This window comes from Mastigoproctus giganteus, chromosome 1 (assembly GCF_048544385.1).
Source record: "Mastigoproctus giganteus isolate SK-2022 chromosome 1, ASM4854438v1, whole genome shotgun sequence".
In the NCBI taxonomy this organism is placed as follows: Eukaryota; Metazoa; Arthropoda; class Arachnida; order Uropygi; family Thelyphonidae; genus Mastigoproctus; species Mastigoproctus giganteus.
This window is the reverse complement of record NC_143575.1, coordinates 10,079,608-10,107,258: the sequence shown is the minus strand read 5'-3', so window position 1 is coordinate 10,107,258 and position 27,651 is coordinate 10,079,608. Positions and strand designations below refer to the sequence as shown.

General features: G+C 36.4%; 1 protein-coding gene across 1 annotated transcript in view; it reads left to right on the top strand.

Moving 5' to 3' along the window:
• The window catches only part of gogo (thrombospondin-1 like protein golden goal), a 33,314-nt gene extending 12,749 nt beyond the window's left edge, over window positions 1–20,565 (top strand). The window contains exons 4-6 of the mRNA XM_090379274.1: window positions 781–945; window positions 7,172–7,549; window positions 19,649–20,565. Of these exons, the coding sequence (XP_090235400.1) occupies window positions 781–945; window positions 7,172–7,549; window positions 19,649–20,565 (1,460 nt within the window). The remainder of the gene's footprint in view (window positions 1–780; window positions 946–7,171; window positions 7,550–19,648) is intronic.
• Window positions 20,566–27,651: the final 7,086 nt, after the last annotated feature.

Genomic DNA, 27,651 nt, shown 5'->3' with positions numbered 1-27,651 from the left:
GAAGATGAAAAGTTCAAATCCACAGAATTAGCACAGTGAGAAAACCAAGCTGGAGACGATTTTCGCAAGATGATGATCATCACATGTAACGATTTTCACGCGGATTAAGATAAATATTTAAAATTTCTTTCACTTTTATCTATCATTTCCGCCTTAACAGCATAATGTTTCATGAGCGTATTCAGAGGTGGGCAAAGAGGCATATGCCCCCCTTAACGAAAAATTTGAAATTAAAGAAAAAGAACGCAGGTGGTGTTCTAAAAAAAATCAAAACCATTACGATGATGCTTGGACCTGGTTTCCATCCCCGCCCTTACGGTGATAACTGGATACGCCCCTGGATTGTTTCAACAAATAAAATCGGGCCATCCAGATATTCGAATGCTTCGCCTGACGTTGCTAGGAAACAAGCAAGTTCATTTCCCAAAGAGAGAATCTACCTTTTGACACAGTGGAATATTCCAATGCGCACTTTAATTCAGCAAGGTCAGATATGGACTTCTGTTTGTTTTTTTTTTTTTTGTTTTTTTTAAGTAACAGCATAAGAAATATTCTGATTACGGGTAACACAAAAGAAAACATGCAAGAATATGCTTTTGGAATAATGTCGGAGTTAATTATCCAATTATCATGAAACGTTTTCGAAAAGCAAACTTAAGAGGCACAATTACCCATTGTGCCTCTTTCTAGAGATTTCGTGATTACAAAATAACATACAATAGTTTTTTAAATTTGAATTATTTGTATCGTACATGTTAACTGATGAACTTTTATTTGTAGGCGGACCACAGAGTGCTTGGAGTCAGTGGAACAATTGGAGTCCATGTTCTGTTACATGTGGTACCGGTGTTCAAAGTAGATATCGTTTTTGTCATTCAAAAGATGGCACTGCATGTCAAGGCAAAGCCGTGCATACCCAGTTATGTGGAGCAGTAACTTGTCCAGGTAACAAAACTTTTTTTTTTCATTCTCAAAAACTACTAAAAAAACGTAATTTTTTTTTAAACTACCAATAATTACAGTGAATATTCAGAAATAAATGCAATCATGTTTCGATATCAATTTGAAATGTTTTTATTTGCAATATTTAATTTAAAAAGTGATGCATTTTCTGTATATTTTTTATGGTCTGCCCCAGCCCCTCACGGCCAAGGTGAGAACTTGATTACTTAGTTACTACTCTAAAAAATATAAGCTGGGTAATTAGGCAAGAACTCATTTATCCAACTCAGAGCAGAACTATGGGAGGAAAAGTAAGTTACTTGCTCCTGTTGTGTCAAATGAAGAGGCACAAAAATGCAAGAGCTAAAAATTTATATATACACTCCTATATAAAAGTTTGGAATCACAGCATATGACAATAGTTTAATTTTTTTTGAAATTAGCTAGGATAATGTAAGGTTATATTTAAAAAAATGCACACTACAATGTATTTTAAGATTTTTTTATTAAACATCAAAAAATTTGTAGTAAAATAAATATTGAGATGATTAATATTAACAATACTGATATTTCCTCAAAATGTCCTTCACGAGAGTTTTTCACTGTCTTACACATACTTGGCATTCTGCCGATTAATTTTATAATAGTGTCTCGACTAACATTATTCCAAATGATCTGCAAGGTTCCCATAAATTTTATGAAGATGGGTAGGCTGCACAGACTTGGTCTAGATCAGTTGTTCTCAACCTTTTTTTGCTCGTGGCCCACTTCTGAGTTTCATTCACATCTGTGGCCTACCCCTCATTGTTTAATTATAATAAATATGTTTTTAATAAATATATACTTTATCAACTGCACTTTTTATTTACACCAATCACCCAAAACATTATGACCACCTACCTAATATGATGTTGGTCCTTCACGTGCAGCGAAAACAGCTCATACCTGGCGACGTATGGATGCTAAAAGATTTCTAAATGTGTCTTTTGGTTTCTGGTACCAACATGTAACCAGCAGATCCTTTAACTCCTGTAAGGTCAGTGGTTGAGACACTGCAGATCAGAGTTGCTGTTCCAACAGAAACCACAGATGCTCGATGGGTTTGATGTCTGGGGAATTTGGAGGCCAGGGCAATACCTGGAAGTCTTCATTTTCCGCAAACCAGTTTTGAACAATCCGAACCGTGTGGCATGGTGCTGAAAGATGGCACTGCCAGAGGGGAAGACCATTGCCATGAAAGGTTGTACCTGGTCAGCAATGATGTTTAGGTGTGTGTGTGTGTGTGTGTGTATATATATATATATTTTATTTATTTACAAAAATACATAAACATTGTTTACAATCATTCAAGCCTGTGTAAGAAACTCCAGCAGAAAATGGAGCTTCTCTTACAAAATTCTAAAATGCAACAAAACTCTCAAGACTCAAAGGTAAAAGAAATGCATGTATGCACACTCAATGACATTTACATATGTGTGTGTGTGTGTATGTATGTGGCCTGTCTGTAGCAGCTCCAGGACCAGGGTCCATCTCCACAAATTGTCTCTGTCTTCACTACACAATCTGTGTAAATATTGCCTGAAATGTGAGCAGCCAACACATGAGCAACTGCTGCCTGATGCCCGTCCCAAGGCACATGGAGCCGGGCATAATCTATTATCTTCGCCTCAGTAGTGTGCTAAAATCCCGCATCCACTGGAGGTAGCGCAATACCAGTGGATGCCAGCAATCCCGACAGGATGCCCAGTCCTGAGTACCAGCAGAAAGAAAAATAATAAAAATAAATAAAATATATACATTAATAACAATAAAAAAAATAATAATAAAAAAACAATAAAACACCAGTGGTTGACATCTCTGAACAACCCTCAGAGATCAAAAGAATTCAAGTCCAGGATGACTGGTAGGTGACACAGGGAACAGCTCAGCAAGAGCTTGTTGAATTATCCAGTGTGAAGCATCTGCATTCTTCTGCTGAAGATGTTGGTGAAGATTTGAGGGCTTGAAAGTTAGTCTCATTTTCAATTAAGGCTTTAAGATTGGCTTTGAGTTGTTCTGAACTTTATTTTTAAGCGTTGTCCATTGTTCTTTGTAGTTGGGACAGGACAATAGGATGTGGTTCCAGGATTCTTCTTCCTCACAGGAGCAATGAGGATTTGTCACCAGTCCGAATTGGAACAGTTTCGCTTTAAGAGCACTATGTCCTGTTAGGATGTAGGACATGCTCATGGATGGGTAGAACCAATTATAATGCGGCTTATTCACGGCAAAGGTGACATCCAGGATAAAAAGTCTGGAGACTTCTCCCAAGGGACTTTCATCCCATCTAAGCTGCCAAAGGGAGAGGAGTTTATTCCATAGGTTTATTTTTTCTTGTTTGATATTTGTAGCAGGATTGCTGTCTATTCCAACGAGTGAGGTTGGTAGGCCTTTTTTGTGTTTGTAGATGCAGCCTCTATAAGCTATATATAGGTCCAGGGGAAGGGCCTCTGTAGAACCTGCAGTGCATTAGTTGATGTTCTTGGTACTCGGTGTGTCTCAAGCAGCATGGTTCTTTGTATGGAAAGGTGTTTGGCCCAGATTTTACTGTTAGTGACCCTATGGAACCAGACCCCAGCAGCATAAGAGGCAATTGGCAAGAACACAGTTTTATAGTAGAGAGATGAGGTTCTTTTGGTGAGTCCCCAGCCCGAACAGGAGATCCTGATGATGGCTTTGTTTGCTAAACAGTTCACATGTGGTTGGAAACTGAGCCTATCGTCCCATATTATGCTAAGGTATTTAGTTTGTGCCACATGTTTAGGTAGGTGGTAGACCTCAGAGTGCCCGGCCCATGGATGACTGAACTCAGGGTATCCCAGCAGAACATTGCCCAAAGCACGACACAGCCACTACCAGCTTATTTTCATCCATGGTGTATCCAGGCACCTTCACTTCCCCAGGTAAACGACACACACATACCTGGCCGTCCACATGGTGCAACAGGAAACATGATCCATCAGACTAGACGACCTTCCAATCACTCAAGTACCACAGTTTTGATGCTTGCATGCCCATTGTAGGTGCTGTTGCCAGTGAACCCTAGTTAGCATGGGCATTTGGATCAGCGTGCAGCTATGCAGCCCCATTTTCGATGTACTGTGTGTTGTGACACATTACTATTGTCGCCACTTACCATTTGGGAGAGCCTTTGGCAGACCACTTTTGGTAGGTACTAACCACAGCTGACAGTGAGCTCCCCACCTCCCTTGCCATTTCAGATATACTCTGACCCAGTCGTCTGGCCATTACAATGTGGCCATTGTCAAACTCTCTTAAGTCCGCTGCCTTTCCCATTTGAAGAAAAAGAGTAACACTGATGAATGAAGCCGAGTATCAGGTGCTTTTTATACCATTTCCCAACCCACACATGCGCCATAGTTCACCTGCAGTTGCTTCGATTTGCATGACAGCTAGCTGGTCAATGTTTTGGCTCATCGATGTATAACATATATTATTTATAATATAAGGAATATTAATAATAAGAAAGGATTTATTAACTACAATCTTTATTTATGATAGAACTTTTACTCATATAATATTTTGTTTATTCACAATATACAATTATGCTCCTAACAAAAAATATTACAATATTATTGTCCCTTAGTTTAGTGAGATCCTTGTGGATCCCACTAATTTCTTTTTTATATTAGTAAGAATTTTATTTTAGAAGTGAACTTTTTGTGGCCCACTTGACTGTTTCCATGGCCCCCAATTTTACAACTTTTACCTGTAGCTCCCCAGAAATATGGCATGGCCCCCCATTGAGAACCACTGGTCTAGATGATCTTTATTCAGTTTAAGTCAGGCAACTGGGGAAGCCACACCATAATTTGCAATACTCCCTTCTGTTTATTTGCTAGAAAGAAAGTCCCTTCAAAAGTTAGAGCTGCACTTTGTATTGTTGTAATATAAAATTCCTTCCACAAAGGCAAAGTCCAGAGGATATTACATCACATCAAAGAATGGTTTATAGTTTTCCTTAAAATTCCTCCAGAAAAATAGAAACCACTCCAGATCATGGAGTTTTCTGTTTGCATTGTTTATGCCTATAGTCAACCACCACCGTGCTTGACTATAGGCATAACAATGTGGCACCAATTTTTCTTCACTTTATCACCTCAAATTCTGCGTTTGTGAGGTGATGAATCACTGTCTCTAAGATTTTTTTCTACCACTGAAGTCTGACTAACCGATCTGTAGTTACCAACTTCACTCTTAGAACCAGGGGCACATTATCCAATAGGCAAGAAAGACATCTGCCTAGGGCCCCAATCAGAGAGGGTTCCCAAAATCACTGTTTGAAAAACTCATTGCAGTTTTTTACTAATATTTTTAAGCGATTTTTATCAGAAACTGACTTTCTACCTGAAGGTCAATGAACTTGAAGATTAATTTGAAAATTACATTTTCTTCGAAAATGGTTTTACCAATTTTGATGAAATTTTATATTTAGTTCTTCCTTAAATAGTTGAGTTAATTGAAAAAGTAAAGACTTCCTTGTATGGAACCAGTGCCCCTGACAGCCTTATGCTTAAGGGTGTTCCCACGTAGAACACCTGTTAGGCGTGTGCAAAGTGTGGTACTTGTTAGGTGATACACAGCGAAAATAAATCACTAAAATTTAAAAGACATGAAATTTTCAAAATAATTAAATTGACAATATTGCTGGCTGCACAAATTGTAACTAAAAGCCACCGTTTCAAGTGGCTGCATTTTTGTTTTATGGTTTTCACACTCCCTTTATTTTCACACAAAGCATCTCTTGATAGTGTTTCACACAAACTGTCTACTTGCAACTAATTCTTTGTATATCACAGTGTCCAGCAGCTTTAAGGGGAAGGGCTAAGCAATGTCCAGTCTATTGCAGCCAATACTTGAATAGTTGGCAGTTTCACTTTATGGTTTTCACATTGCCTTTGTTTTTTTCACAGCAAGAATCTACTTGTGATTAATTCTTCCTTTGTATACTGCAAACAAGACTGTTTGGTCACAGCCTATAAACAATATATTTTTAACCTTTTTATTATATATGTATCTGTACTGCAAGATTGCATGAAGATCCTCAGGAGCTCACATCTGGTGAGTATGGGCTTGGCACACCCAGGGTCCTGAGATAGATATCATCATTCTTTTTCTTGATGATTCCTCTCTCTCTTTCTCTCTCTCTCTCTGGGTAACTCAGGAATTTTTTTTTGGCTAGTGCAGCATAAGCCTCAGGCTTCCTTGCACAGTATGGCTAATAATAATAAAAAGCTTAGAGGTCCCAAATGAGTTATTGGAAAAATTAATAAATGAAGTGAATGAAATTAATAAATCAGTGCCAACGGGATTCTTACTCAGAATAATCACCTGAGAGGGCATAAATTCAGATTGAGGAAAGACAGATGTAGGATAGATGTGCAGAAATTTGCCTTTAGCCAGTGGATAGTTGGTAGTTGGTTGGTGGAACAGACTTCCATCCCTTGTTGTGGAAGTTGATAGCCTAAATAAATTTAAGGCTCAGCTGGACAGGTATTTCTAACGAACGGAGGTGTGAAATATGGAGGTGTTTTTTTTTTTTTTTTTTGGCTGATGCTGCATAAGCTTGCTTTCTTGCATCATATGCCTCTACTAATGCTAAGTGATTGATATACGTATATGCAAAGCAGAATAAGATTATAATACTTGCATGTTTGATTATAATTTGTATGATTTTTTTGAAAATTATAATCTGTGATTTTCATATTATTAAGCTGTGATTATTATCAGTGGTATGGTTTTTATGAACTGACTATTAGTATTTAGATGTTAAATAATAAATATTTCCTTTTGTTTTCTCATATTCTCTTATTATAACATTCATAAATATACAGATGATTTGTAAGTAACATATACTGTACAGATTTTGTAAATATAAAATAATAATAAAAAATATACACATACTGCACTTTACCTACCCCCCCCCCCCCCATCCATCCATCGATGGGAAAAAATGTGCAAATCTGCATGGTGGCTATGTAGAGAAGGACTAAAACTTGTGCCAAGAATCAACAGGCTAGCACTTCTGCAGCTAGGTCAGGCGATTCTTTATTGAACCACTCTCGTATTTAAGTTTTAAAATTGATTGAGTGGCAGAGTATACAATATAAATAGGATAAACTGCATAATCAGTATTTAACTAATATATATTCTTCTTTTCTTTTATCAGAAGTAAGCACTGTGATTTTAGAAGAGCAAGCACTGGTGTCTGAAGAATGTATGTGTGGCTGTGCCTTCAATGTTACTGAGCACATTGTTTTGAAGATGTCGATGACAGACTGCGAATTGCCTGCAGTGTGGTTAATATATGCTTGGCCATCTGGTTTAATATCTCTGGAATTTCAGATGGTTAATCTGGTTCCCGATTACCAGTGGTTAACTATACGAGATGGAGAATCCCCACTTGGACCTGTATTAGCTCTTCTTAGTGGAATGGAGGACACTCCTATGCTAAAATCAATGACTGCTGCATTAAGAGTTGAAATGCATTCTGTCAATGCATCCTTTGGACCGGGCTGGGGATTTAAACTATTACTGAGGAGAATTGGTAAGTGCTTTACACGGAATTTTTAGAATTTATATTCAAAGAGCTTAATTATCAAATTATAACTTTTAATTCCTATTAACAAATATGCAACTATCTACACAAATGAGTTGTTAATATCCACTAATGATAATAGCTTTAGACTGTTCATCACAAAAGACAGTGAAAAATCTTCTACAAAAAGTATCCTCAAAAATACTGGGAAAAGCATGCACAAACACCTAATATATTATTTACCCTTGGTTACACTAATGCAGTGGTTTTCAACCTTGTTTTAAATAAAGGCATCCCTAAGTAATTTATTTTATTTTGTGGCACCCCTACTCAATTTTCTGCCTGTTAGATCCAATTCTTTGTGTGTGTGTATCTAATATTAAAAAATGTTATGATAGTTATTACAATAATATAGCTATAAACAAAATTACAATTCATAATACAAATTTTATATATATATATATATATATATGCACACACAGCTAGGCCTCAACATAACGCGAGTTCGATTAACGCTATTTGAAAAATGATACCACTTTACACGATGCAAATTTCTAGTTGATGCAATTTTTTTATGCGATAGTTGAAAAAGATTTGAATCATGTGTTAAGCTTACCGCGAGTCGTACGGTCATAAACAAACGTCTGCCTGCTGCCTGCCTTGGTGTGTTCCATCAACCATCGGAAGAAGACGTGTTTGTTTCCTGCTAATAAAGTCAATGCGGACTTGCATTAAAAATTCAAATTTTTAAATGAGCCAGATGAAAATGTTACCGCGAAGGAGATAACGGTAAAAGAATTAGATGAAATCTTTCGTATCGCATAGAACCTCAAACAAAAGGTTTGATGTTCTCTGTGATATTTATTTTGCCAGGGCCCAGAGAAGATTGTTCTTGGCTATCGGAAATTGATTGATGAAAAGAGAAAGTCAACACTGTTCAAATATTAGCATTAGTAAAGGCATTTGATGCAAGAAAGCAAGCTTATGCAGCACACAGCCAAAAAAAAAAAAACCCACTTCCACTTCACCCCTCTGTTCGTTCAAAATACCTGTCCAGCTGAGCCTTAAACTTATTTAGGCTATCAACCTCCACCACAAGGGATGGAAGTCTGTTCCACCAACCAACCACCCGCTGGCTAAAGGCAAATTTCCGCACGTCTATCCTACATCTGTCTTTCCTCAATTTGAATTTATGCCCTCTCAGGTGATTTTTCTGAGCTAGAGGAAGAATCCCATCAGCATTGAGCATGCTTAAACCATTCAAGGCTTTATACACCTCTATCAGATCACCTCGCTGGTGCCTAGTCTCCAGACACTGTAATTTGCAAAACTTAAGCCTTTCTTCGTAAGAGCAACCCTTTGTTCCATTCACTAATCTTGTTGCCCTTCTCTGCACTCGTTCCAGCAGCTCTACATCTTTCTTGAAATGAGGCCTCCAGACCTGTATACAGTACTCTAGGTGTGGCCTGACCATTGCCTTATACAATGGAATAATCACCTCCTTATCCCTGCTGGAAAAATTCCTGTATATCATTGACAATACAACATGAGCTACTCTTGCAGCCCATCTTCACTGCTCAGAGAACTTCATATCTGCCTGCACAACCACCCCCAAGTCTCTTTCATTCTCTACCACTGTCAGTGTAGTACCACAGAGTTGATACGTTGCTCTGGGGTTGCTGTTTCCCATGTGTAGTACTTTACATTTGTCAATGTTAAACTTCATTTGCCACCTCTCAGCCCATCTGCTCAACCTTTCCAGATCCTGTTGCAGCAGCATAGTGTCAGTAGTGTCCTCGACAACCCTGCCAACCTTTGTATCGTCTGCAAACTTGGACATTAAGCTTGATATACCATCATCAATATCATTTATAAATACAGAAAACAATAATGGACCCAACACTGAGCCCTGAGGGACTCCACTAATAACATTAGTCCACAATGAGCAGTGTCCATTGATTACCACTCTGTCTTCTCCCCCTCAACCACCCCTTTATCCATAGCAGCAATTTGCCTCCAATGTCACACTGCTCCAATTTGTGTAGCAGTCTTCCATGTGCAACAGTATCAAAAGCCTTTCTAAGATCCAAGTATATGATATCAAAGTTATTCCCTGCATACAGTTCTTTTGTGACTGCATCATAGTATCCAATCAAGTTGATCAGGCAAGACTTCCCCTTAACAAAACCATGCTGTGTCTGAGCTATAACTGAAGTCTTGTCTAAATGATCCTGCAGTGCTTCTTTAACCAGTGCCTCCATTAATTTTCCTGGAACAGAAGTTAAGCTCACAGGTCTATAATTACTTGTGTCAGCCTTTGATCCTCCTTTGTGAATTGGGGTCACATTTGCACATTTCCAGTCTATGGGTACCTCCCCTGAGTCCAAGGAAGCTCTCATAATTATGGCTAAGGGTTTGCTTACTTCCTTTGCTGCCTCCTTTAATATAACTGGATAGATCCCATCCACCCCGGGTGCCTTTCTTGTGTTTATCTTCAACAGTTTCTCCTCCACTTTACTCCCAGTTATTTCAAGATTCTGTAGCTTACTGCTAGAGTTGAATACACCTCTGGAATTCCCCTTGCTGAATAACTCCTCATGTGTGAATGTCGATGCAAAATATTCATTTAGTTTGTTAGCTACCTGAGCAGGATCATCAACAGTTGACCCATCAATATCAAGTGGACCAATCTGATTCATCCCCTTCCTTCTAGAGTTTACATAAGTAAAGAACTCTTTGCTGTTTTTCTTTGCATCCCTTGCCAAGGATTTCTCGTAATCTGCCTTCGCCTGCCTAACCTCCTTTGTAACTTGGTTGCATATCAACTTGTATCTATCATAGGCTTCTGTGTCATGTGTTAATTTGTAAGTATCCCATGCATTTTTCTTCTCTGCCATATGCCTCATTAGTTCATCTGACATCCATTTTGGACTAAACCTTGAACAATATTTCTTAGTTAGTATGTAAAGCCTAGTAGCTTCCAAGATAAGTTCTTTGAATGCTTCCCATTTTGAATTTGCTGTTGGTAACATCATCAGTTGGTCCCACTGTATAGAATTTAAATACTGTCTCAGTCCATCGTAGTCGCCTTTACGGAAGCAATAACCTTTCCCTTTACCCCTAATGGTAGTTACCTCTTTGAGTAAATCCCACTTCAGCACACTGTGATCACTGCCACCTAGTGGTTCATTTATCTGCAGATTCTTAATGCATGAAGAATCACTGCTGATAATCAAATCAAGAGTATTACTCCCTCTAGTTGCCTCCCGAACATGCTGATGTAGAAAACAATCATCCAATAAATCCACAAAAGCCCTGCTAGTGCGTGAGTAACCAGCCCCCAAATTCCAGTCAATATCTGGGAAATTAAAATCTCCCATTATAAGACTCTCTGATTTACTGGCCCACTCTATTTCCCTGTACAATATCTTATTATACTCATCAGAGTCATTAGGCCTATAGCACACTCCTACTCTCAATTTTGATCTTCCAATGCTTATGTCACACCAAACTGACTCAACACTGCACTGTCCAGCGATGTCAACTGGCTTCACTTCCTTGGTTTTTATGTGTTTCTTAACTAATAGCATAACCCCTCCCCCCTTCCTATCCTGTCTAATCCTTTCTGTAAGGCGCCTCCGTAGCCAGGTGGGAAGGAGCAGCAGTGCGTAGCACATGCTTCTTGATTAGACCGGGGTTCGAGCCCGTCACCACCAAATACGGAGTATGCGGAAAGGTCAAGGAATGACCACCGCATGTCCCCGAGCAATATGGCCTTAGTTGCTAATGCTCCTAAAAACCAAATAACAAATAACCTTTCTTTAGACGTTGTACTCCCCAAATTGCAGTTCTGCATCCCTTATATCTGTGTGACACCACGTCTCTGATATCCCAACAATATCTGCCTTTGATGTTTTGAGCAATACCTCAAATTCATCTTTCATATTTCAATTAATATTTCTGCAACAGTAATTTCTTCATTGTGTATTTTATGTCAGAGGTTCCCAAAGTTTTTTCAGTTCACGGCACCTTTAATGCCTCAGTAATTTTTTCAAGGTGCACCCAGACCAAAAGAAATACCTAACAGTTTCGTTTAGTAGTTAGGTCCAAACAACTTAATAAGAAATGCTGAAACTGAACTACCTCAAGCTAGTAGTTCACGCAGTGTCCGATAAATGTTGAGTATCGCTGTGTTTCCCTTGAAAATTTAAAATATTCCACAGCGCACAGTTTAAGACCTGCTGTTTTATGCAATAAACATTTAATTCCATAATTATTTTCATTATCTTTTACATTATATACAGTTAAAAAGTTATTTAAAAAGGTATTTTTAAAATTCTTATGTACATTCCAGAAGGTCGAGGACCAATTATAATTTTTCCTATTGGTTATGATATTCGATTAATGCATTTCCGTTTTGCGCGATGCGCTCGCGGGACAAATTAATCAAGGAACGCCTGTATATAATTTTATTCTTTATACTAAATAAACACGAATTATCATCATCACACCATTTTCAATCAACTGCAGGATGAAGGCCTCTGCAGCAACTTTCCAGTTCCTTCTATTTTGAGCACTGGCCATCCATTTACTACCCACAAACTCATGAATTTCATCTATCCATCCCTGCCTTTGTCTTCCAGGTTTTCTTCTAGCTCCTCTTGGGTACCATTCTGTTATTTTCTTAGTCCATCTGTCATCATGTCTTCGAGCTATGTGTCCTGCCCAGGACCATTTTAATTCTTGAGTTTTGATAAGAATGTCCTTTACTTGAGTTTGCTGCCTAATCCATGTGTTTCTCTTCTTATCTAACAGTCTGATTCCCAATATAATTCATTCCATTCTTCGCTGTGTAGTTCTCAGCTTCTCTTCCATTCTTTTGGTGAGTGCCCAAGTTTCACTTCCATAAGTCATGGTGGGGAGTATACATTGGTTCATTATTTTACGTTTCAGACAAACTGAGATATTGCTCTTCAGTATGTGACTATATTTCCTGAATTCTATCCATCCAAAATTTATTCTTCTCTTGACTTCCAGCCATTTATCATTATTACAGCTAATAATTTGTCCCAGATAAGTATGACTCCACCTTTTCAATTACTGCTCCTTGAATCATTATTTTCCTTTCTGTGGCATACTCATTCATCATTACTTTTGTTTTAGCCATATTCATCTTTAGTCCAAAATCCTTACTAACTGTGCATGACTGATTAAGATTTTCCTCTAATTCTTTGGGATTGTGGCTCATGACCACAATGTCATCTGCGAATCGTAAATGGTTTAGGTACTCTCCGTTCACGTTGACTCCTTTCTGCGACTAGTCTAATCTTCTGAAAGCTTCCTCAAGGGCAGCAGTAAACAGCTTCGGAGATATTGTCTCTCCTTGTCGAACTCCTCTCTCGATTTTAAATTTCCTACAGTCTTTGTCTAGTCTAATTAAAGGAGGTAGCATTCTCATATATTTTCTTCAAAATCATATGTGGGGTATCTATGACTTGTCTTTCCAATGCCTGAAACATTGCCTTATGCTGTATGGAGTCAAATGCCTTTTCATAATCCACAAATGCCAGGCATAATGGTGTTTTATATTCATTTGTTTTCTCCATTAGCTGTGATATTACGTGAAGGTGATCCATAGTTGAGAATCCTGTCCTAAAGCCAGCTTGCTCTTTTGGTTGATTCTCATCAAGTATTCTTTCTAATCTGTTAGTTATTTGGTTTTTAGGAGTATTAGCAACTGAGGCTATATTGCTCTGGGATATGCGGTGGTTATTCCGTGACCTTTCTGCATCCTCCGTATTTGGTAATCTGTTAGTAATGACCCTTGTAAACAACTTGTAGATGTGGGATAACAAGCTAATTGGTCTATAATTTCCAATTTATCTCCTTTCTTTATGCAACAAAACTATGATTGCATTATTCCACTGCTCAGGCATCACCTTTTCTAATGCACTTTGTGAAGAGCCTTGCCAGTTTTTGTGTTATGTCTCTTCCTCCAAATTATAACAACTCTACAGTAATTTCATCTTCCCCTGGGGCTTTCTGATTCTTCATTGCATGTTCTCTACCTCATCAGGAAGAATATCAGGTATGTCATATGTGTTGCTAATTTGCAATCCATCTTCCTCACTGCTGGCATCATTCCCTCGCTCCTTGTATAATTCTTTATAGTAGCCTTCTGCTATTTGAATTATGCCTTCTCTGCTGTTTATAAGTACACCATTGCTATTCTTCAGTTTCAGTATCATTTGTCTTTCTGTATTACTGCTCATGGCTGCTGATTTAAATCCTCTGTTTTCCCTTAATGCTTTTTCTACTTTTCTTGTGTTAAATCTTCTTATGTCCTCTGAGTCTCTTTCTAATGGTTCTGCATAACTCGGCATACTCAATTTTCTCCTTGTCAGTGTTTATCTTGCTCTTCATTTTTCGCCTTCAGTTCATCATAATAAGTGTTTGACTAATTTTTTCTTCTTTGGATTTCTTTTTTCCCTATAGGTTTCTTGGGCTTTATCACTTTCAGAAAGTTGTAATATTCCTTGTCGATATCTTGGTCCTGAGCAGTCTGCAGAAGCTCAAACTTGTTCTTAAGTTCCAGTACATACTGCTTTTTCTTCTCTTCTGTTATCTCAAAGACCTTAGTATTATTTACTCAAGTCAGTTTTTTCCTTTCCTACATCTATGTTTGTTATTTGGTTTTTAGGAGCATTAGCAACTAAGGCCATATTGCTCCGGGATATGCGGTGGTCATTCCCTGACCTTTCCGCATCCTCCGTATTTGGTGGTGACAGGCTCGAACCCCGGTCTAACCAAGAAGCATGTACTACGCACTGCTGCTCCTTCCCACCTGGCTACGGAGACGCCCCTACATCTATATCAAGTGTACATCTTACCATTCTGTGATCACTTCCAACATTTACCTTATTCAGGACGGTAACATCATTCACAGTATATCTTCTGTTAGTGAGGATGAAGTCGATTTCATTAGTTGTTAATCCATTTGGACTCTTCCATGTCCACTTTCTGTTCACCCTTTTCTTGGAGAAAGTGTTCATTACTGAGAATCCTTGAAATTCTGCAAATTCCACAAGTCTTTCGCCTCTCATTTCTTTCACCACTTCCAAAATTTCCTATAGTTCCCCTTTCTCCGCTGTTTTGTCTTTTTCCAACCTTAGCATTAAAATCCCCCATAATATAGTGTAGTGGTGTTTCTGCTCATCTAGAAGACTCAATTTCGGTGTACATTTCTTCAACCTCTTCATCATCGTGGCTCAGTGTTGGTGCATAAATCATTATAACCTTTAGCTTGTACCTCTTAGATATCTCGTACCTATTAGGAAACACCAATTACTTAGATCACCACAAAATTACAAAGATACCATACACCTTTTTATAATTAAATGAATATATAAATTTAAAAAAAAAAACAAGTTTAAGTAACTTAAATCCAAATTACATGGCACCCCTGGAACGTTTTGGCACCCAAAGGTGCCGTGGCACCCCAGTTGAAAACCGCTGCACTAATGTCTAGAATTCATATATTATGAAGGAAATTCTTACTACACTGAGGAAAGAATAGAATATACTCATTCCTCCTTTAGAGCACAGCCTAGTTCTTCCACATAACTTTGGATGAGTGCATAAGGGGATTTCCTCTGGAGATAATTTTTTTTTTTTCCATCACATGAATAGTACTGTCATATTAAAAGAAAAAAAATTCACATATTGGAAAAGACTGCTTGCCACTTCCTTCCCAGGGCAAGGCAGTTGGGACATTTGCTCATAGGCCTTTTTCACATAGTATATGAGAATCCACTATGATACTTGCGAGAGCTAATCAAAAAGGCAATATTCACTGGATAGAATAAGTTTGGATTTCCATCATTCCCCAGGAAAATCCCTCCACCTCAGCTAACTCAATTCCTACTTGAAAAATCCCTTAAAATAGTCTGTCTCATTGACAGGATTTGATCCTTAACCTTTTAGATAGGCTGTAAAATGGTGGGCAAGAGCCTAAGTTTCTCTGATAATGGTGCAGGAAATTAATGGCCTATTTAAAGAAGACAATCCACTTACTCAATTTTTCATTACTCAAAAGTCACTTTTTAGGTGTATTCATGTTAGAGTTCTGCACTGGGTCAGTCCTGCACTGGTTATCAACTAGTGAGTTAGGTTGTGGGTCAGGTCTCAGGCAATTTTGTGATTCACAGGTTAGGTTGCTGTTTCAGTTTTTGAATGTAAGTAATTTATCACAATAATTTCAAAAATTTAATGTATTACCTATATATTATACTATGAATATATTTTCAGTACATTTTTTCTATTTATTTTTTTAAGTTTTTGGGTATTGTATACAATAAAAAAATCAATATCGTTGATCGTGTTTTATTGCATTAATATTGACATATAAAAAAAATTAAGACGTTCTTAATTTTTTTTTGTTTGTGGATACAAACAGTGGGTTGGATTCAGGTGTGGTTCCAGTTGCTATGGGTGCAGGTCAGATGCAGATCTAACACAATGGACTGGCATAGGACTAATTCACATATTGCAGCTTATAAAGAAAAGTGACAAGCAAAAAATGACTTTTTTTTAGTTAGTGCAGTAATAATGCAAAAAGAGTTTCTTGAAAATAATCATGTGTAAATGCAGTACTCTCCCTATTAGAGCACTGTCACTTTTCTTACTGCAGATAGTCAGCCACGCATTCAGATATAACATCTCTCATTTGGGAAATATGTAATTTTTCCTGAGGGGAGGCAAGATGTGTAAGGCTCCTGTTGTCATATAACAGCTTGACTCCCAGTGGAATGAATTTTCATGAAATCTTATATTTGGGTCTTTTAGAAAGATTTGTGAGCTGTCCTAAATTTTTATTAAAATTGGACCAACCAATAGAAATTTATCAATTTTTTTACCCCTGTACAATTGAATTATTCTGTACCTAAATGGAAGTATATTGCAGATGTCTGGTCATTACTCAGTAAGGAAAAGGCAGACTGACAAATTGAGCACATTTTGTTGGTCCTTGGAGGTTTCTGGTCCAATTCCAATCCTATAGACCCCCCCCCCCCCACTTTTTCTATTTTCCCCTTACAGAAACATTAGGAACAGCAGCCCTAGGTCTTTTTTCAAAACTTCAGGGCTTTTTTAAAATATTATTTTAGACCTTTGCACAAATATGTCAGTAGATTAACCATCCCCTATACCTTCTCTCAACCCCCACCCCCAAATTGTTATACAAATCTCAAACTCATTATCCAATGAGGGTTTGGAAAATACTTAAATATGTTATGGAGGATTTTTAGGTACATTATACTCAATAATAAAATGTACTCAAATTGTGATACAGTATCTAACTCCCTTCACCCCTAAGAACAGTAGTGTTAAATTGGATCAGATAGACCATGAAAGTGACCAAAACCATAAAGTGTCAATATACTGCCCTACAAACCTTTATAAAACTAAAACATTGTGTGAATAGTGTATGTGATACAAACCTGGAGCCACATCTAGATGACAAAAGGATATCTACAAATTTTTATTCAGCAACTGGAAAATATGTATGCAGTAGATGGCAGCATAATCACAAAACTGTAATCATGGCAGAATTTACCAACCGGGAGAAAGAAAAATGTTCAATGAGCTGTAGTTGTCTACAGCTGTGTAAATTTTTAACACTGTTTAAAAAGAAGGCACCAGGTAGTCATACAGTTCTTTAATGGCACAGAAAATTCATAAAGCACCTGTTTGTGCAATCATCATGTCATGGTTGTGGCTGAACAAAAGTCAGTGAGGGCGCAGTGGAGCTGGTTTAAGGAAGCTTTACGTGAAACTCAGGGTAATCCATGGACATGCCAGTCATGAGCATAACATTAAGTTCAACAGGGTATAATGTGTTTATTACTCTGAGGATGAAACCATACAGGTTACAGAACTGACCATGTGTCAGTTCTGTTTCCCAGCAGTTTCTTCGACATTGTAGAATAGGCATTTAAGATCAGCAAGAATTTTTCTTACAGAATAATCCAAAAATTCTAATCTAAATATGAATGTGACAGTGCTTTTCAACATTTTACTTGTGAAAAAATTTACCTGTATTCTTCAACAATTTGTATACAACCAAGGCAGACTGAACTGCCATTTTTATCCTAATTTATAAATAATGACAAGTTAATAAAACATTGTACTAGATTAGGCAGTTTTGATTATCCCATCCCACATTACAGGAAGGGTGATAAGTAACAATACAAAATAATTTAAGTTTCCTATAATTGATACAATCTGGCAGTATACAACTTTTTTCCTTCAGTTCCCAGAAAAAGTTAATAAGGTATTAAACACTTAATTACTATATTTAAGTTTCTAGGTTTCTTTTTATACCTGGTTGTAGGCTTAGCTTAACAGAATCAAGAGTAATATGCCACAGACAAATCCTTATTTAATTGCAGGACCAGCTCCCTCAATTAAATAAGGATTTAATGAAAACTGAAAGATGTCTTTCAAGCAGAAAAAAAAGGGTGCTACACTGAAATTTACAATGGTGTCAGAAATTTAGTAATTTATAGTAAGACCTTGTAATATAAATGTTTACTATAACTTAATTTTTGCATCTTGAATAATCTATTTTAACCATTTCTATATTTGGTCAATCAGTTGCATCCAAATTTTGTTCACTGCTTACTTTGGAGACAGATTCACTTAATCACTGGCTCAATATATGGAATTTTGACATTCAGTTTATACAACTCCTGTCTACTGAAAAACTTCAGAGAGGACAGTCCAGAAAGAAGTAAAAAAACAGTGGTCTGCTTCACTGACCAGCCACACCTAAATTTTGCCGTTTACACTTTCATAATTTATTTGTGGTGTTTTTTTTTTTTTTTTTTTTTTTAGATTTTGCCTTGCCAGTGCAAGTTAGACATTATGATGTCAGATGTAGGTATTCACAGTATATTTGCAAACCTTATCCTAATTGCACAACCATAATGAACACGAGAACAACCCTGAATGAATACATATTTTACTATACGAATAATAATTTTTTTTTTTTTTTTGCACGTGTACCATAAATGATTTATTTTGATTACAATTCACAATGTTTTTGATATATATTGTTAACTATGTGTACTGCAGAAAATTGCCTTCCTAATTGGATGCACACTCAGTAATGAATAAAAATTAAAAGATTTACTAACAGTTGCATAATCATTTAAAAATATTAAATAATATCAGTCATCTTATGAGTAAAGTAATGTAAATATGACATTTTTCATGCATGTTAGTTTTTTTCTCTTAAATTGGATTTTCTATAATTAATAGGAGAAAAAAGTAAATACAGTGGAGTGTCAGTTATCCAGAATAATTGATGTCAGACCTCTCCCAGATAGCCAAATTTTTTGGATAATTTTTTAATCAATATACAGTAAATACATGTAAATGTGCCTAAAAATTCATATTGAAATAATATGTAAGATATAATATCAACTAGAAAACATTAATTAAAAAGATGGAAATCTTAATGCTTTAACTGATATCATTAAAAAATACCCACATGCATATGTATATATTTAAGAGCCTATGGGAGAATAAAAGAGGGTAGGAGTTCCCCACTTTTCCCCCATAGGCTCAAACTTGCTGTTCATGGACATCTTTAGTAATGTAACTTTATTTGATCATCAGGATCCTGATATATTATTACTTTAATGATTTTAGTCATTTACCTATGTTAATGAGGTATTTGATTTCATGTAATTTCAGATTATACAAATGTATATCAAACTGATTTTATATTTTATGAAAGAACTTTCTATTCACTTTACTATACATCCAGAAGAGCAAAATTACTATTGTGTTAAAGTCTGACTAAACTTCATATTGCAAAGTATTGATTCAATACTATGGCTGTCCATGCTAATAAAAATATTATTTCAAAATATTCAAAAATAAATAAAACATTTAAAAATTAACATTTTGAATATTTTTCAAAAAGAACCAGAGTACAATACATTTTAATGTTTCATATAACAAAATATGTTCAGCATGCTTTTATTTTTTAAATGTTCTTCTAATGATATTAAAGATCTTAACAGATATTTTGTATTTCTGTAGAAAGTCATGAGGGAAACAGTCTTTTAGTGAAGCAAATGCAGTTGCCCGAGAGAGCATCTCTGAGTGCAGTTCATGTGGCTATTGTAGTTCTTGGCATACTAGTCATGCTGGCAACAGTGGCCCTGTTACTGTTCCAGCATTTACGGTGTTTGAATGTTAACAAACATGGCAGCCTATGTAGTCATTCTCCTTGTGGCACTCCACACCCAGAGGGAGAAGTCTGTCCAAATACATACTTATTAGCTGCTGCCACCTCAACATCTGAACTTTCTGGTTCTCCAATGCCAATAAGAAAGAAATCTCGACCAAAATCTTTGACTCCGTCCCAAAGTCCAGAAGACTACCTTGAAAATACTTTCCTATTTCGCTCTAGGAGTTCCCTGTACACAGCCACACCTGCTCCTACTCCAACAGACAGTCGCCGGCCAAGTATTACAATTGGACCACGGAAAGAGATTTTCACCCCAAGCCCAGGCACTGCCCGGAAGGTGCTAGTTGCTACGGTTTCACCTCAGCCACAACTAAGAAGGCAAAAGCTGGAAGAGCAACAAAAACAACCTGTGAAGTCAGTGAACTCTAATGCAAAGAAAGAACCTTTGTCTCCCATCAGAAGAAGAGATAAAATCCAAGGAAAAGGGATACAAAAAATACAGCGTGAAAGCTCTGCCCCATTGACTGCAGCACTTTCTGAATTATCTATTAATGAATCAGAGGATGGGTTTGAATATGATTACTATGACTATGGTTGTCATGACCTGCCGGGGTCATTCTTTTGCACAGATTCAATGTTAATGGGATGGCCTCCATTTATTCCTCAGCCACCTGATGGTATAGATGATTTACCTCTGCAAAATTTTGTGTCACCTATGCCTACACCGTCCCCAAGTGAGCTGGATGTGCAATCAACAAAATCCTAGCAGGACAAAGGTTACATGAACATTTTAAACCGTAGTGAACATTCTAATGGAGACCAGTGTATCATGCATCTTGACTGAAAGAATCTTGTTTTAAAGATCCCATTGATGGTATATGGTCTTGTATTTTTTTTTTGTTTCTTATACCAGATCATTAGCAAAACATGTGATCTAGTTAAAGTGAGATCCTATTTCCTCATATCTAGAATGTAACATATCAGTTGTTAATGTCCTCACCTCTCCGTTTAGTACCGATATCAGTTCTGCAAAGATATGAGAAATGTGTTCATGGTTGCTTTACACAGTATAAATTTATTTTTATTTTTTTTTTAAGAGTAGAACTATTAATATAAAGCTCCAACTATAAATGAAGTCCTCATTGAACATTTTACTTCAGTAATTTAATTGTTGGGCATTTCCTTTGCCTTATGGATTTCAGACTAAATTCACTGTGCTACCAAGACTTTTTGGTTGGAGAAACATTGGGTTTTGGATTCTAAATTGAATTTAGAACTGCTCAATAGAGCAAATTGTCTCAGTAGTTACATATCATACTTTGTTTGCTCATATTTTTGTAAACTGAGATAAAAAATATAGCTTGTCAATTCTTCTGACCCATCCATAAATTATTACTACTGTTTTATGCAGATGTTAGTTTTATGTAAACTAACAAAAACCATAATAAGACCTGCCTGAACGTGCCTAAATGTAGCTATCCAAGATTGCCAATTCTTGTTAATAAAATATTCATAGGTTCTGTAGATAAAGTCTGAATCTAGCATAAAGTACTTTTTTTTTTTTTTTTTAAAATACTGAAATGTTCTGTTTATAGTCTGTGGCATGACCACTAGGTCAGAGGAGTTTACAATCAATTATTTTGACAATGAATGCAATCGTCAATCATATTTAGAAGTCTTAGGGGTTTGAACTGCAGGTAGTTTAAGTAATAATCATGAGTAGATTTTAGCAACAATGTTTGGAAAAATTTAGTCTAGGTTTTTTATTTTTAATTTATTTTTATTGTGTAATATATTTTTCAAAGGTTACACTTAACCTTAAACTAAAGTTTCATAATTTCATAATGTCTACCTATAATTTTAATGATCAGCAAACATGAGTGAAAATATTTTATCCACAGGTAGGCATGCCAGTATTTCTGCATAGGAGTTTTAATTGAGTGAGATTAATTGTTAAACAGTCAGATTACATGGCTCCCATTTACAGTTTTAAATATATGGGGGGGGGGGCTTTTTGGTTATTTCCAAACTGAAGGTAGTAATGAGCTTATTTTTTAAATGTAAAAAATTATACATGTAATTAAGCTCCATGTGAAATGCTGTTATGCTTGTACATCAACTAGATTCAAAGTAACTTCAGGCATTAAGTTTTATTTAAAATCTAAAAGGTTGAATTCATTTCTACTGAATAATGGGAGACATCAGGAGTAGTAAGAAGTCAACCTAAACAAATTTAAGAAGAATTAGGTGTATCTTTAATATTGTTTTGTGATTTATGTTTTTTATTTTTTAAAACTTAAGTTTATAATAATATATATCAAAATTTGATTATTATGTTCATAATAACATGACCCTCTCCCAAATCTTGGTAAAGTCTATTTAATACTATACATAGTTGGCAAAGACTCCAAGAGAGATCTGTCAAGATTGGATTATGTCTTAGCATAAAATCATGGCATTCTCTTTCCAAACCATCACAAAACATGTGGAAAAACATTAAGCAAGCGCACTCTTTTTGAATTATAAACAGATGCTAAAATACTGGGCAGGCATAAAAGAATGCCAAGTGAGAGACCATAGCTTTTTTTGGATTCTCTTTAACAATAGGGATAATGTAGTACTTCTTAAATATCATGCTAAAAGAATCTAACACATTAGGAAGATTTTGGAAGAAATTAAAAATATACAGGAATGTGAAAGAAAATATGAGTGGAATTTAAAATTAAAAATTTTAAATTCACAAAAGCCTTGCTAGTGTGTGAGTGACCAACCCACAAATTCCAGTCAATCTCTGGGAAATTAAAATCCCCCATAAGACACTTTTGGTCTAGATTTTTTTTCAAAACATAAGACATTTTGGTCTAGATTTTTTTTCAAAATTTTAGAATACTACCAAGAATACATCATCTCCTTTATATAGTAAATAATGGACAGGCACAATATATATTGTGCTTCATCTGTTCTGACAGTATCAGCAAGACTGTATAAAAATTCTTAAAATATGCTTTACCATAAACAGAAAAAGTTGAAGTTGAATTTTTGAAAACTGAGCTATAGCAATGACATTTGAAGAATGTCTAATTGAAAATGTAAAATATTAAATTAATATCTTCACAGGAAAATCTCCATTCAAATTTAATCCTAAAATATAAATAAAATTATTTAATTATTTGAGAGCATGTTTGGTACAATAGAATTCATGATACATTATCATTTAATGTTAAAACCTTTAGGTAAATTTATTGTAACTGGGGGAGGGTAACTGGCTTATCCTAGCATCGTATATTTGTAACCTTATATGGCTGGACACTAAATCTGTAATTTGTCAAATAGAAAAATTAAATGAATGCTGAAATGGGATTTTATGTCTTTTAAAATTTTGTACATATGTGTATACAGTTTATTCTAGTCTTTTATATCAGTAATGAGTATTACTAAAGTGTTTCTTTGTACAATAAATTGTGATTATTTACATGTGTTGACTGGCAATAAAACAGTTTTTTTTAAGCTTCTTGTGATAATTTTTTTTTTTTTTTTTAGGTTTTACTAAAGCATTTCACAATACTTTAGTAAAAGATGGGCTGTCCCAGAAGCATGCAAAGGGTTTGTTTGTTTGTTTTGATTTTTTATTGGCGCATTAGCTTCCAAGGCTATAATGCACCAAGACCAAGTCATATATAAAAAATTTTAAACATTCAGTGACCTAATTAGTTAGGTCACTATGTCAAAATGTATAGAAGGTATAAAATATAAATCAATAAAAATCACAGTAAAATATAAATTTTATACACGAGCAAAAACGTTTATTGATTTTAAAAAGCTAAAAACAGCAGACACATTGCCATTGTCGGATAAAATCTGACTGAGTGTATAAGGCTCAGTCAGATGGTTAAAAGCGATAAGACGAGCATTACTAAAACTGGAACAGTTACATAAAATATGTTTAACGGATAAAATGGTGTCGCATTGCTCGCACATAGGAGGATCATCCGCCCTCAGCAGAAATGAATGTGTCAGATGACTATGTCCTATGCGGAGTCGGGCAAGAACAACTTCCTCGCTCTGATTCCTGCGCAGACTGGACTGCCATGTTTGTATTAGAGGCTTTATTTGGTATAATTTATTTGTTCTCTCTCTGTGCCATAATTCTTGCCATTGGGAATATATCTTTTGGTGTATTATTTGCCTGTAGTCTGTATAGGGGACTGACAGGCAACAATCGTTAGTGGGAGCTGCTGATTTGGCTGCAGTGTCAGCCAAATCATTTCCCTTTATGCATGCAAAGGGAGAAGATAAATAAGATTAAGAAATTATAATTCATGTTCATCTTAATGCAAAATGAGGCTAAACAAAAACTGCTATATACTATCACCTAACTAATGTTTTTTTTTCATTCGAACCCCACAACTTTGTTCATAATGTGGTATCTGTGTGATTTTTGTTTTAATTTTAAAAAATACAGTAGGGCCCCGTTTTTGGCATTCTGCTAATACAGCAGTTTTTAATTATATCGATGTTCATTATGTTCTGCACTTTTTTGGCATGATGCATTCAACAGCTGAGTCTGAGAAGGGCATCTGGCACCATTTTATTGTCAGTGATTCAGTCTGTTTACAGTGTATGATAGTGTAATCATGTTATTAGGCTTGTGCATTTGCAATTAAAAAAAAAGCTATATTCCACTTTTTGGAAATTGCTTTTTGGTGGAGGTCTGGAACCTAACCTGCCATATGGTGGGCCCTACTATATCAAATGAAAATAAGTGAGAGAAACCAATAGTTTTTATTGTATTTTTTTTTAGAACTTAAGGTCACCAATCTCCCAGACAAACTCTGAATCTCACATTGTATCTGACAGAAGCAATGTGACCGTCTATGAAACAGGTTGTTTAGAAGAAAGATGATTTTGCTCACGTGCATATGTTGAATGCCAAGAACAAATTTAATGTCTTGTAACTCATAGTATAACAAGATAGAAACAGAAAATACTAATTAATTAGAGAATATTGGTGGGCAATGATATACAGGAGGATTTGATTTCATTTAAAAATTAAGTGGCACCTGTTAGAGATGCCACATTAACAATGGAAGGTTAAGTTAATCACCTACACAAAATACTACTTTAAAAAGGCATGCTTAAAACTACTACCTGTTGGTAGGGGTTGTATGCATGAGAATTAAGATTAAAGTTAACAAGCTCAGCTCATTCTTGTATGAATTTCCTATTTCCCCTTCTCCATAAACAAGTAATACAAGTTGTCATTCTACCACAGTTAATAAATACATTAAATAAAAAAAAAAAGTAATAAAGTATTCGCAGTAAGACTAAGTTTTACTTTTCTTTGGACATTTAACCAAAAGATGCAAGGAAACTATTCAACAAAAAAAACTTTTCATATATCCTTTATCTCTTATATTACATATCACTCTTTCCACTACCTAAACGTAACAAATTCAGTTGTCTATTAAACTTCTGACTATTGACCTCAGGAGTGGAACTGGCATAGTAGGCCCTGAGGCATGAAAGTTTGTATTCCTAGAGTATTTACTTCTGAACACACAAATGTTTAGAATTAAACCTAATAACTTTTTCCAAGGCAAAAAGTTACATTCAGTTTAATTACTGTTGGGTGACATACAAAAAGTGTGTTTAATAATGGTTATTAATTTTGTTCTGGAATAGCAATAGATAATCACATGACATTAGCATGGGCACATGATGCAAGAAAACAAGCTTATATAGCATCAACCAAAAAAAAAAACACCTTATTTCACCCATCCCCTTGCTGCAAATGTTTGTCAAGTTCAGCCTTGAATCTATTTAAGCTATCAACTTCTACAACAACAGATGGAAGTTTGTTCCGGCAATCAACCACCCGCTGACTAAAGGCAAACTTCCGCACATCTATCCTACAACCGTCTTTCCTCAATTTGAATTTGTGCCCTCTCAGGCAATTATTCTGAGCAAGAGGAAGAATCCCATCAGCACTGAGAATGCTCACACCATTCAAGGCTTTATACACCTCAATCAGATATTTACCCTTGATGGTAGTTACCTCTTTGAGTAAATCCCACTTCAGCACACTAATCACCTAGTGGTGATTAGTGTGCTGAAGTAACCACTGCCACCTAGTGGTTACTTTATCTGCGGGTTCAAATCCCGCCTCGGGCTTGGATCAAAGTACTGCAAAAACCTTGGGAGGTGCACTATGGCCACAGAAGCCGATGCGCCAACAACTACAAAAAAAAAAAAAACAACCTTATCTGCAGATACGTGAAGATTCATTACTGATACGTGAAGATTCATTACTGATAATCAGATCAAGAGTATTACACCCTCTAATTGCCTCCCAAACATGCTGCTGTACAAAATAATCATCCAATAAGTCCACAAAAGCCTTGCTAGTGTATTAGCGACCAACCCACAAATTCCAGTCAATCTCTGGGAAATTAAAATTCCCCATTATAAGACACTCTGATTTACTGGCCCACTATTTCTCAGCACAATTGCTCATTATACTCATCAGATTCATTTGGCCTATAACACACACCTACTCTAATTTTTCCTTTCCCAGTGCTTATGTCACACCAAACAGACTCAACATTGCATTGTCCACCAACATCAATTGGATGCACTTCCTTAGATTTTGGTGTTTCTGAACTAACAGCATAACCCCTCCTCCCTTTCTAGTTCCTGTCTATCCTTTCTGTACATATTGTACTCCCCAAATTCCAGTTCTGCACTGCTTATGTCTGTGTGACACCATGTTTCTGATATCCCAACAATATCTGCTTTTGATGTCTTGACTAGCTCTTCAAGCTCATCGAATTTATTAACTATACCCCTAGCATTGGTGTACATGCACCTGTTTCTACTCTTAGTTACTCTAACACAGCCCATGTATTTACTTTTTCCACTGACTCCCAGCAGTCCTGGAAATCCCCATTGCCTTGCTTTCCAGGCTGCTGCTCAATTGCATTTCAATAGAAGTAGTGCAAGAATCACTTTTATCTCTGCCAGCAGCTACTGTTACTCTATTAGTCAGTGTATCCCCTCAAGCTAGCAGTTTTCCGACCCACCTAACTCTGCCTTGCTAGCATCAGTAAATATTCTTGCACCCTTTTTATTTAAGTATCCCATCCCTGTAGAAGCAGTCTCTCCTGTTAACAAGCACAGACCAGGCTGAGAAAAATTCTGTCCCTTGAGCCTTGCACAATCTCTCCAAGGCCAAATTGATCAACAAGGGTCTCATCATATACTCCCTCCTATCGTGTCTGGACAGAATTGCAGACACTTTCAAATTCAACTCTAACTCACGGCTTTTTTTCAGCATTGACTTGTACTTGTTAAGTAATTCTGCTGATCTCCTACTCTTAATATCATTAGTGCCAACGCGTACAACAATATCACCCTTTTTGTCCTTAAAAGATGATATCTGCTCTACGTCATCAACCTCTGCCCCTGGCAGACATACCCTGATCCTGTTCCATCTATCCTTTTTGCACAATATGTTCCCCATTTCCCTGACAATAGTCACCTACAACTAGTTCCTTTGGAACCAGGGCATTCTGCTGTGGGGTTTGCCGCTGTGTTGCTCGATGTTCAGGCTGTGGGCAGCTGAGAGCTTGATGGGCCCCTCAATTTAAATCCTTCGAGGGCATCCACTCTGTCCTTCAAGCTCTCATATAAGCCCATAACAATGCTGAGTTGATGCCCGATTTCCTCGGACACACAAAGACATTCTCCTTGGCAATATCATGTCCTGTTCTCAATTGCTCCACAAACTTGCTCATGTTAGAAAATGATGACATCAAAGTGTTTGCCACAGTATGGCAAGAACTTTTATAGCCTA